The sequence below is a fragment of the Limulus polyphemus genome, unplaced genomic scaffold (assembly GCF_000517525.1).
Source record: "Limulus polyphemus unplaced genomic scaffold, Limulus_polyphemus-2.1.2 Scaffold11183, whole genome shotgun sequence".
NCBI classification, from domain to species: domain Eukaryota; kingdom Metazoa; phylum Arthropoda; class Merostomata; order Xiphosura; family Limulidae; genus Limulus; species Limulus polyphemus.
The window spans coordinates 1-12,484 of record NW_013676793.1 but is presented as its reverse complement, the minus strand read 5'-3'; the positions used below and the strand labels follow the sequence as shown (position 1 = coordinate 12,484).

Below are 12,484 nucleotides of genomic sequence, written 5' to 3'. Positions count from 1 at the left end.
AAGGGCTTCCATCTAGCTGCTCTGCAATGATAACCCAATCTGTGGAGAATCCGTTGAACAGATTTCGGGCTCATCCCACCAACTTTGGCCACTTCTGCAGTCGTTAATCTGGGATCCATTTCAATGCTCCTCTTGACAGCTCTTTTTGTCCTCTCCGATGGACCAGGACAACCCGGACGCTGCTCAGTTGTATACTTGCCGTGTTTCCTGAACTGCATGATGATTCTGTTGACTGTTGAAAGTGGGATTCCCAAATTCTGCGAAATTTGCCGCTGACTTATTCCACCATCTGCTTGACCAACTATCCTTCCTCTAACAAAATCTGACAATTTGAGAGAACCTTGTGTTCTAGGCATGTTGTAGCACAATATAATTAGTGTGTGGACCATTTTCATTTATATACTGCACTGTGAACACAAATTAGTTAGCATAAATCAGTTAAATGACGAAAAATTAGGTGTCTATTCACTTGTGACCACTCAGTGTATATCACCTTAGTTTCAATACACTTTTCAGTTGTTTTATCCACATATTATTGTACTTTTTAACAGTTATAAATTTAAACTCAAAGCTAAATGAACCAGCCTTTCCAGATTTGGTGACACAGTTAACATGTAAGTGATGCAAGGAGAATACTATCACAAATAATAATGTATATGCATTTCTAGGAACAACTGAAAAAAAATCTACAGGAAAATACAGTATAACTTTTTGATAGAAATTATGTAAGAAACACCTACATAAAAATTCACTACGTGTTAAAGTTTAGTACATTTTAACTTTAGCCTAAAGACTATATCTTTTGGAGAAAAACATTTTTTTACTTAGTTTAGGTATCATGGTATTTTTTATTACAAACCCATTATACTCGGTTTAGAAACAAATCCCAGAAATACAAAACTGTTATACACACATGTATATAAGGAGATTTGTGTTTTTAATTAGTATTTATGTTTACTTTCGTCATTATCTTCTATATTAGAAAAATGGTTTTTGAATATACAGTGATGTTGGGGAGGTGTATGCTCTAAACCAGTGTTTCCCAAATGCCAGTCCTTGACTTAATTTCTACTGGTTCTCAACGGGTCTCGGCTGTTGAAAACACTGACACTTACGTTTCTTTCAATGTCTGATGACTAAAAGTTACTTAAGTCTACAGTTTCTTTTTTTGTTTTCGAAATAAATTGTATTTTTGTAAATATTTTATTATTTTAGGTATGTAATTAACAGATATTTTATTTGGAATGTCAGTTCCCAAAATTATTTTTGAAATTTTACTGGTCCTTGATTACCAAAAGTCTGGGAACCACTGCTCTAAACAATAAATATATTTTATTGACTGTTACTAAAAACTTAACTTACATCAACATCAATTGTTTAAGAAAACTAGTCATTCTTACATGAACTACAAACTTAGTGCTTATGTCCAGACCAAAGAATACAAAATTACCAATATAATTCTTTATATCACCACCACAACTAGCTAGACACCTTGTTAACATCTTGAGACAAAGAAAACAACTTGTACTTGATACACAAACTAGCTCCAAATCTAACCATAACCAGAAACTGTTAACATCTTGAGACAAAGAACAACTTGTACCTGATACACAAACTAGTTCCAAAACTAACCATAACCAGAAACTGTTCACATCTTGAGACAAAGAACAACTTGTACCTGATACACAAACTAGCTCCAAAATTAACCATAACCAGAAACTGTTCATATCTTGAGACAAAGAACAACTTGTACCTGATACACAAACTAATTCCAAAACTAACCATAACCAGAAACTGTTTACATCTTGAGACAAAGAACAACTTGTACCTGATACACAAACTAATTCCAAAACTAACCATAACCAGAAACTGTTTACATCTTGAGAAAAAGAACAACTTGTACCTGATACACAAACTAGTTCCAAACTAACCATAACCAGAAACTGTTCACATGTTGAGACAAAGAACAACTTGTACCTGATACAAACTAGTTCCAAAACTAACCATAACCAGAAACTGTTCACATCTTGAGACAAAGAACAACTTGTGCCTGATACACAAACTAGTTCCAAAACTAACCATAACCAGAAACTGTTAACATCTAGAGACAAAGAACAACTTGTACCTGATACACAAACTAATTCCAAAACTAACCATAACCAGAAACTGTTAACATCTTGAGACAAAGAACAACTTGTACCTGATACACAAACTAGCTCCAAAACTAACCATAACCAGAAACTGTTAACATCTTGAGGCAAAGTGTATCAGGTACAAGTTGTTCTTTAAACTAATGGTTAGTTTTGGAGCATGTGAACAGTTTCTGGTTGTCTCAAGGTGTATCAGGTACAAGTTGTTCTTTAAACTAGTTCCAAAACTAACCATAACCAGAAACTGTTCACATCTTGAGACAAAGAACAACTTGTACCTGATACACAAACTAGCTCCAAAACTTACCATAACCAGAAACTGTTCACATCTTGAGACAAAGAACAACTTGTACCTGATACACAAACTAGCTCTAAAACTTAACAGAGCTAGAGGCTTTGTTTACATTGAAACTATAAATATCCAATAAACTCCAACCAGTTCAGAACAACTCCAAAGCCTACTTTAACATTTTGTTGTTGTTTTTTTTCATCTAGACTACAAACAAGTTGAAACTGGTTTAGAACACAGATCCAGAGCATAACTAAACACTAAATAAAAGCTTCCGTTACATCTACAGAAAACAACATTAATGTAATTCAAAGAATGACTATAACTTATTATAACTACAAAAGCTGGTTTGGGAAGAGACTCCACAACTCACCAGAATTCATTGCTAACATAAAACATGTATATACAGCCTATATAAAACAACTTAGATCTGGTTATGGGAATGAATCCTGAACATTACTCACGTGTAAAGCATGGAAGACATCTTTTACGTGGTTCAGAAACAGACCTCAAACTTATGAAATTACACACATACAGAAAAATGTATATATAAATATGCTCTAAAGAATTAAATAACTTACATCTGGTTCAGGAACAGATTCCAGAATTCCCCAGACTACAACTAATCTGGATCCAATTTGTATAAAGGTCAGAAATGCTGAGGTTGGAACTAATCCCACTAAACAGTGTATTACCTGTAAGTAAAAAAAAAAAAGAATTGACAACACTTGTTTAGCTTAGTTATGTGTGTGTGCTCAGAAAATAGTAACACAAACACAGAAGACAAAACATTTCTTAACTTCAAGAAAAAATTACATTTCCACTAAAACTTATGTATGACTCTTCTGATCACAGAATTCCACACTTACTGTTCTGGTAACTAAATACATAATTTCACATTTACTTCTCTGATCACAAAGCAATGTAGACTCCTATGAATTGAAACATTTTCTATAGATTTGCTGTACACTTGACAGATCATGTATTCATGTCTAATCTGATGAAAATTCCCGTTACTCTTCTCATTGCTGTACACTTGACAGATCATGTATTCATGTCTAATCTGATGAAAATTCCCGTTACTCTTCTCATCAACAAAACTTTTATTACCAGTTTTATTCTTCCCAGAGAAATATACATCTCTTTAAAATCATTAAGAACTCCAATGGTTGTGGTATATTACAAATAACTGAAGCATGATATTCATCCTAAAAAAAGTATAGAAAAACTGCATCATAACACTATTAAAGCCTTTTCTTTAAAATATTTGCTATAATATGTATAAAAACAGGATATATTAGGTAAATACTACTTTTTATTAAGATATATGTGCAAGTTAAGCCATGATTAAGAATAGTTGTAACGTATTACAAGTAAAATATATCTTACCCAATATATGAATTTAGTATTTTACTGTGAATCTGATAAAAAAAAAATAAAGACATCTGATGTGCAAGTACAGTAATCCCTTCATAACTCTGAACATATGGGACTGTAGCCATGCTGAGTTATATCAAATTCCGAGCTATCAAGGGATTACTGTATTAGAAATTTGTAAGCATCATAATTATTGTTTCTGAATGTCATTCTTATCGTCACCTCTAAATATATTTAACACATTATTTTTGTATTTTGCATCATTGTTCTATAAAAGTTGCAGTGGTAAAAGATCTTTCTTTCATGTTACACTTAACTTTATGGATTTCAGTTTTTCACAATGCATATTAGAAATTATTTCCAAGTTAATAATATGACTATAGGAACAGTAGAAGACAAATATTAATACACTTTGGAATATCAAAACTTTAAAGAATGTTGTATCATAAAATATTACATTAATCCATAAAATAATAAATATATGCACGTAGAGATACAGGCATATATCAAGACAGATAAATATGAGAAACTATTAAGTTTTTTTTAAGAAGCATTATTATAAGAAACACTAGCTTATACATAACTTCTGCATGCTAAAAAAAGTTTCAGAAGGCCAAAACTTTAAAACAGAAAGTCTATAAAATTTATCACCTACACCCAAGGTTACTTTAGTGCCATTCCTCAAGTGTAGCTATAAAATAACAATACTGGCTAGCCATCGATGAGGATTGTCACACAATCCACTCATCATCCATATGACACATACTGACTGCTATTGAAATCTTCAAAGAACATCAAGTGAATCCACCAACATCATAACAAATACATGGAAGATGAAGGTATTATGATGAGAGAGGTGAATCCCCTTTTTAACACCTCTTACTCTCTCATTGAGTATACTGATAATGTTATTTGTATAGAATATTGGGACTAGATTCTGCTTGCCAGGAGCTGAAGTAAAAGAAATTATAAAACATATTGACAATTTAGTTGCTGACAACAACAAGAATGCATGTAGAGGTGTGAGTGATGTTAGTAAGTTGCTTAATAAGAATACAGAAAAACATTTGGAACTTTGGGAATGCTCCCAAATACTACATGCAAAAACAAATTATTAGCAGGATTCAGGATTTAAATTAAAGGGTAATGCTTAAAGCAACAGGTGGGCTGGTTTTCAGGGTAAAATAAACTTGCATAGTCTTGAAGGAGTTTGGAAGATTGGGAATAAATAAACTGAGAGGAGAGAGAGAGGGCAATACTGAGTTTAAGTAAAAAAAAATAGAGCATAGAAAGGTAAGTAAAATTTTTAAAAGTAAGTCTGTCATATTTAAAGGTAATTGCTATTATTCTAATGCTAGGAATAAGAGGAACAAAACAGATAAGTTCAAGGCTGAAGTTGAAGTGTAAGCATATGATATAATGGGAATTACTGAAACTTGGTTAGATTTGGAGAATATTAAAGAAAACTGTTAATATGATTTATATTGAAATTCCAGGTTAAGTTGAGTGCATTCTTCCTTGAGGGCAAAACTGTATCATTGAATTAAAAATATTGTAGAAAACAAACCTGTAGTCAATCTTCTACACATTAAAAACAACAACTTCATAGTTGAAATTTATTTTAAAAAAAACTCTAATTAAATTTTATACATTAAAAAAATGTGAACTTCAATTTTGGATTACTTTCAGTTCACTCCCAATAAAAATACTACTGTTTGTGAATTTCCTAATTTTTTTCCTTCTGAGAACAATATGAAACTTATAGACAACTACAAGAATATTTTGTTTGTTGAATTTTGAGCCAACCTACTCAATGGCTAGCTGCACTAAGTGTCATTAACTTTGAATTGATAGACTAGAGGGAAAGCAGCTAGTCAACATCACCTACCACCAACTCTTGGGCTACTTTTACCAATTAATATTGAGATTGACAAGCACATAATAATGCCCTCATGGTTGAAAGGGCAAGCAAGTTTGGTGATGGGTTTTGATCCACGACATGCAGATTGTGAGTTGAGTGTACTAATCACATGGCCATGCCAGGCCTAGGAAGAAAGTTTGTTTGTTCTTTAGAGCAAAGAAACCACACTGGACTATTTGCTGTGAGCACAGCGAGGAATTGAACCTTGGATCTTAGCATTGTAAGTCCATAAACTTACCACTGTCACACTGGAGGACTGGAGGAAAGTCTAAATACTTGAATAAAATAGCACTAACTTGAACCTTGTAACTTTAATAGAAGTGTAATTGTATTGAATTTAGCCAATCACTATTTGTCAACCTCAGATGTCATGATGTGTTTTAATTGCCTATGCTTCTTTGACAGGTCATAGGTTAGTGATCTAAAGAAGTAACAAAAATTATTTTTTTGTTCTTTTCAACTGTACAAGGCAATATGACTTCCAGTTAAGCAGAGATCTATATAGAAATCATAAGAATGACAAAAGGTTGGTTTTTAATATTTTGCTGGAATTACAGTCCTGTTTTTCTTTAAAGCTTGCTTTATCATTTTACACTTAATTTGAATTATGGTGTTGAAGTACAATATGAAATGTTTTTCATAGGCTTAGTTAAATTATTTTACACTCAACTGTTTCAAATTTCCTTTCACTGACAAAACCACTTTGTGAGATCATATTTATGTTAGGCCTTACCAGTTTTAGTGACTGTGTGTGTATAAGAAATGTGTTCACAACTTATTACTTGTATAAAATAAACTTTCTGATTAACAACTTAAGAAAGTTTTATAATAATGTGGGAAGACAAACTCGGTAATTAAATTCTACACCAAACGTGTTTTCAATTGTTTTTTGAAAAAATGTTTTGAAATTCTCAAAGCTAGAAAGTAATACAAAAAAATGACTAGGCTTTATTGGTAAGTTGGACAAATACTGATTATCATCATGTAAAATAATCAACTAATCAATAATAGTGTTTCTGATTATTATTTTTTCAATTATTCCAACTATCCAAGTAATCAAAATATTTCCATCATGATTTCCGATTGTTACTATTTTTGATTATTCCAAATATATTGGCTGCAAGATAAAATGTAAAATATGTAAACTGTAACTTTATTTCAAAAGATTATGCTCTTATAAATGGTAATGAAATCAGTCATATGTTAACTAACAAACAAAGGTTACTTATTTCATTACCAAGGTGCAATTCATTTTCACAGAAAAACAATATCATGACTTACTTCTAAAAGTGCAAGGCTTTGGAATATCTGGACTGGGATCCGAACAAAGTTCCAAACTCCTGCGTAACACTTGTTCCTGAAGGTATAACTGATCACTAACAGAAGAATGTAGCTCCACCTAAACAAAGATATTAACATTTTTAAGCCTATATACTTATACCAAATTACTTTTTTACCTGCAGCATAGCTACTCACAGAATGTCTCTGAGTTCTTCAAATACAAACATTAGCTCCATCATCTCTTAACCAATTTGAAATCTAATTACAGTTTTGGACTGAAGAGGTCAAACCCTTTCGATTGACGTATTTATCCAGGCCCAAGGTCTCAAATTAATTTACTCTAATTCTACCTAAAAGAATTTCAAATTGAGGGTAGGCTGGCAGAGATCCTGATGAGTAATAAAATTAAATCAGATACATGCACACCCCATGCTTGATATTGCTGGCACACAAAAACATAGCTAATAAAAAGGGAAAAAAAGGGTCTCATAGATTAATTTACTCTAATACTGCTTAAAAGAATTTCAAGTGCCAAGGCTATTAGGGATTCCCTCTTGTTTGAATGTTGAAAATTATTTATGCTAGATCAAATAATTATTAAAAATGCTGTCTATAAATCTCTAATAATGAATCAGTTTTGTGATTGTTTTCTATATTTAAGTATTTGTTTTAAAATCTTGAGTTAATAACTAAAAACTTGTTTGTGTTGAGTCAAATCAGTCCTTTTTCTAAGTATTTATGGTTTAATATGTGAATTTTTAAAAGAACTATCAGAAAGTGCAAGGACAAAAACTGTCATCTGGCATAGTCTGAAGTTTTAGTTATTGTACTAAAAAATTGACATATGAAGTAATATTTTATCCTGATGAACACAAGGAATGACTTGTTTCATGATGTGATGATACTATCACCCTTGGATAACTTTACAGATTTGTAAGATTACATTTGACGGTTGTTCAAGGAGTAAAATAACTACAGGGCTCATTATAACACAAGCAACACCATTCCCAGTGTCTACTGACCTATAAGGCTCATCATAACACAAGCAACACCATTTCCAGTGTCTACTGACCTACGGGACTCATAATAACACAAACAACACCATTCCCAGTGTCTATTGACCTACGGGGCTCATCATAATACAAACAACACCATTTCCAGTGTCTACTGACCTATAAGGCTCATCATAACACAAGCAACACCATTCCCAGTGTCTACTGACCTACAAGGCTCATCATAACACAAGCAACACCATTCCCAGTGTCTACTGACCTACAAGGCTCATCATAACACAAGCAACACCATTCCCAGTGTCTATTGATTGACCACAAATGAAAGAGAGAAGCACACATATTTGATTTTTTGACCTTTAAAATCCTGGGCTTGGTGTATAATGTTTAATCTCTCAATCTTTCTACTTATCACTGAGGAAATGATCCAGGTAAGGAATATTCTCTTGCAAAAACAAAACAGAACATTTAAAAGTTCAGCAACCTCATAGTCTTCAACAAAAACATTCCTATCAACATCCTTTAATGGCCCAATCCCCATTTTAAGATTTTGTCTACATTTGGCATACTTAAAAAAAAACCTTATTGTTAGTTTTAACATTATCAGCCAGCCGTTTCTCACCTTATTGTTAGTTTTAACATTATCAGCCAGCTGTTTCTCATAAGTTCTTTTGCATTTCCTTAATTTCTTTTCTAACCAACTCCCTAGTTTTCCTATAGTTCTGTCAATTTAAACTTATTGAACTTGTGGCATTTATCCCTAATTTTCTCTGTTATATCTCTGATATGTTATCTTCACTGTTATTCTTTTTGTTATAAATTTTTTGTATCTGTCCCACATCACCTTTAAACTCATCATTTCCAATTCCCTAATGATAAATATTGTCTCAAGGTTTCAAAATTGGCTTTCTAAAAATTGAGAATTGCAATTTATTTTTATCCCAACTTGTAGAACAACATCAAACTTAATTATACAATTATCATTATTTTAGCCATATGTATTGGAATTGTATGGAGTTAAATAGTAAGGAAGACAGATTTCCCAAGGATGATTTTCTATATCAAATATTCATAGACCCACTCACAGAGGATGCCATTTTAGGTTTACTATAACTCACAGCAACTGTACAACTGTAACGATACCTTATTCCGCTACGATATATATAATACAAGTTGATTTGAACACAATATACGAGTCATATTAATCATTCTGATTAAAATATACATTTCTTAGTGTTTATCTAGTGATTACTTTTACACTTATAATAATTATTATTTTTTTAAATTCTGAGAGTAATTCATAAGCAAATCAACATGGTTTTCAACAATTTTTTTTAATCTCACCTTGACAGACTTCAAATCATTAAATAAAATCTCCCTCTTTATTAGAAAATTAGGCTTCAAAACAGAATCGGATATGTCTTTTAAGATATAAGCATGTTTACCTTTTCTGAACAATAACAATGTTGCCTAAGGTTGAGAGAACAAATAAAAAACATGAGGAATGACATTTTAATGTACAACCCAGCACCACTAGGGTGCATGCAGGAACCATGCTTCAATACCTATTGTTTTGATGAGGCCGTGTTTATCCATAGACATGCCGCAAGAGATTATGACCTAAAATGACCATAACAGTTATGTTGGTATATAAATACATATCCCTCGGGGGAGCAACTGGTACTGATGGGCCCAAGTATTGTAAAATCTAGAACAGCAGTCATAATACGTGTAGTGGGACTAAACATCATGATGTATCAGTGGATTGGTGAATCTTTACGTAACTAAAGAGAGTTAAGTAGTGGAACATTTAGGCAAGAAGTCTTTCACAATAATTGCATTAGTAATCTTATTAGTAGCAATCCTGATATCAAAATATTATTTCTAATTGACATTATTTATCTGATCCGGTGGCCTATAGCAATTGCAAGTTAAAAACTTACTACCCTTGAAACCCCTGATTGTAACCCACAAATCTTGAATATGTAGTTACTAAGAAAAAATAAATAAAAAATAATCCACCTGCCAATACTCCAGAAAAAAAATCTTGAATATGTAGTTACTAAGAAAAAAAAATAAAACAATCCACCTGCCAATACTCCAGAAAAAAAATCTTAAATATGTAGTTACTAAGAAAAAATAAATAAAAAATAATCCACCTGCCAATACTCCAGAAAAAAAAATCTTGAATATGTAGTTACTAAGAAAAATAAATAAAAATAATCCACCTGCCAATACTCTGGAAAAAAATCTTGAATATGTAGTTACTATGAAAAAAATAATAATAATAATCCACCTGCCAATACTCCAGAAAAAAAAAATCTTTAATATGTAGTTACTAAGAAAAAAAAATTAAAAATAATCCACCTGCCAATACTCTGGAAAAAAAATTTTGAATATGTAGTTACTAAGAAGAAAATTTCTTAAATAATCCACCTGCCAATACTACTTCACCTGTACAACAGGAAAAATTGTGCAGTCAAGTATATAACACCTACATTTATTTTAAAGGCCAACTATGAATAAGGAAACTTATCAGAAACTTCACACACAAAAAAGACTACAAGGAAAATGTTCATCTTTCTGAAATGATAACACAACTACTTTCATTACAAAACCTAATAATCAGTTAACATGATGAATAAAAAAATATGTAATTAGTGATTCAAAGCACTAAACATTTTTAATTTTAGCATTTGCTTAATTTTTTTGTCTGACCAAGTTTAGTTCATGGTGTTACTGTTTAGTTGCTATTATTTAATTTTCCAAAAATATTAACTCAACAGACTCATTGATTATTGCAATTCTATATTTGTATGAAACAGAATAAAAACGTACTGAATGCAAGTTGTGATCTGATGGCACTGAAACTCACATAATACGTTTTCTCCCAACTGTAATTTATGGAAAATACAAAAACTGATTTATAGTTTTTTTTTACTTTTACCGTGCCTTTTTAAAATTCAGTTTTACCTGGATATATGTACCACAGAATGGATGAAAAGGGGAGTTTTCAAAATTGGTATTAGTGAGATATTTTTTAATCTACTTTTTGTGAATTTATTTTATAATTTGTGTATAGCCCCTATAGTGATATGTGCAGTTTGTTTGAATTATCATTATAGTGATTATTTATATTTTTGTGGAAGTACATAGAGGTATACTTAAGTTACATTAAAATATTTTCTTTTTAATATTATGGATATGAGGGCTTCAATTTGCCATTTTCCCTTTATATATTTCGTTCATTTTTGTATGATGGGAACTCTTTATCATCGTTCATCATTTGGGAATGGTTTGTAAACAAATATCAGTACTTAGGTTTAAGAGTTCAACTTCAAACTCTGGATCATAGATACAAGAAAAAAAAATGTTAAAGGCAGGTTAAAAGAAAAAAATAATAATAATAATATTTAAACTAAGGTTAAGAATGTATTTTGTATGACATTAAATTACCAAGCATTCGTTTCAAGTGTTTCGTTAGGCAAAAGAGTAGATCAAGTAAAAAATTTAAAATTTAAAAGCACACAAACTATACTCAGTTTTTCAAAGAATGCATTATTTTGATTTAAAGTTAAACACCAGTCACCAGTAATAATTGCCAATAGTACTGTAAAACTATATGTGATGAAATAAGAGATACTGTTACTACGATCTATCCAACAAATTCATTTTTGTACAAACTTATTTACTAGTACTAGCACCAGTCGTACTCCTCAATCATATTCCCCTAGTCATCTCGCAAGTTGTAAAGCCTACCAGTACCGCCCCATGTGCTATCCAAACCACGTCTGACGTTCATACATCACAACTGAAATCTAGCACTCGCAGTAGCATTAACTTTATAATATTTAAAATTAAAATAAATTTTAGCTCTTAGTTTTAGTTTAAGATCTTGCAAAATAAACAAAATCATACATACCCAAGAAACTGCACGAAATTGTACAAGGCCAGGTATAACTTTCCAAGAGTTCCTGGCCCGCGTTTCTTCTCAGAAGCCATTCTCGTAACAGTATTAATATGAGAAACAATTTATTAAATCAAGTTCTTCGTATTATCCCTCTCATACCTGATAGAACTAAACTTTGGTACATGTACTCGTGTAGATTTCGAATGCTTGTAGAAACTGTTGTATAACTAGCGCCACCTGTAGCAACTTGTTTTAAATAAATAAAGTGTGAAGTGGCCTTTCAGATGAGTGCAATCTCTCTCATAATGTTTGACGTAAAACTAAAATCTTTAAAGTTATCGCTAATTTTCCCACAAGCAGAAAAAAAAAACTTCTCTTCCCAAAAAGTTAATCATAATTAGATCTGAAAAGATTTAATTGTTACAACCAAAAAAAGGTCTTAGCTGAACTGGAGGAAGGGAGACAAAATTAATCTGAAATTCTAGTGATATTTGCAGTTACGTCTGGCTCATTGTATATGATATTGTTACGTCTCCGTGTGTTAAT

At 31.6% G+C, this 12,484-nt stretch overlaps 1 protein-coding gene across 4 annotated transcripts in view; it reads right to left on the bottom strand.

Annotated features, from left to right (window-relative positions):
- LOC106476671 (very-long-chain (3R)-3-hydroxyacyl-CoA dehydratase 2-like) overlaps positions 1-12,138 on the bottom strand; it is a 14,775-nt gene extending 2,637 nt beyond the window's left edge. For all 4 annotated transcript variants that reach the window (XM_022380475.1, XM_022380474.1, XM_013937308.2 and 1 more), the window contains exons 1-3: positions 11,951-12,138; positions 7,019-7,136; positions 3,021-3,134 (exon numbers count right to left, since the gene is read on the bottom strand). In XM_022380475.1, coding sequence (XP_022236183.1) covers positions 3,021-3,134; positions 7,019-7,136; positions 11,951-12,030 — 312 coding nt within the window. In that variant the 5' untranslated portion in view covers positions 12,031-12,138. The remainder of the gene's footprint in view (positions 1-3,020; positions 3,135-7,018; positions 7,137-11,950) is intronic.
- Positions 12,139-12,484: the final 346 nt, after the last annotated feature.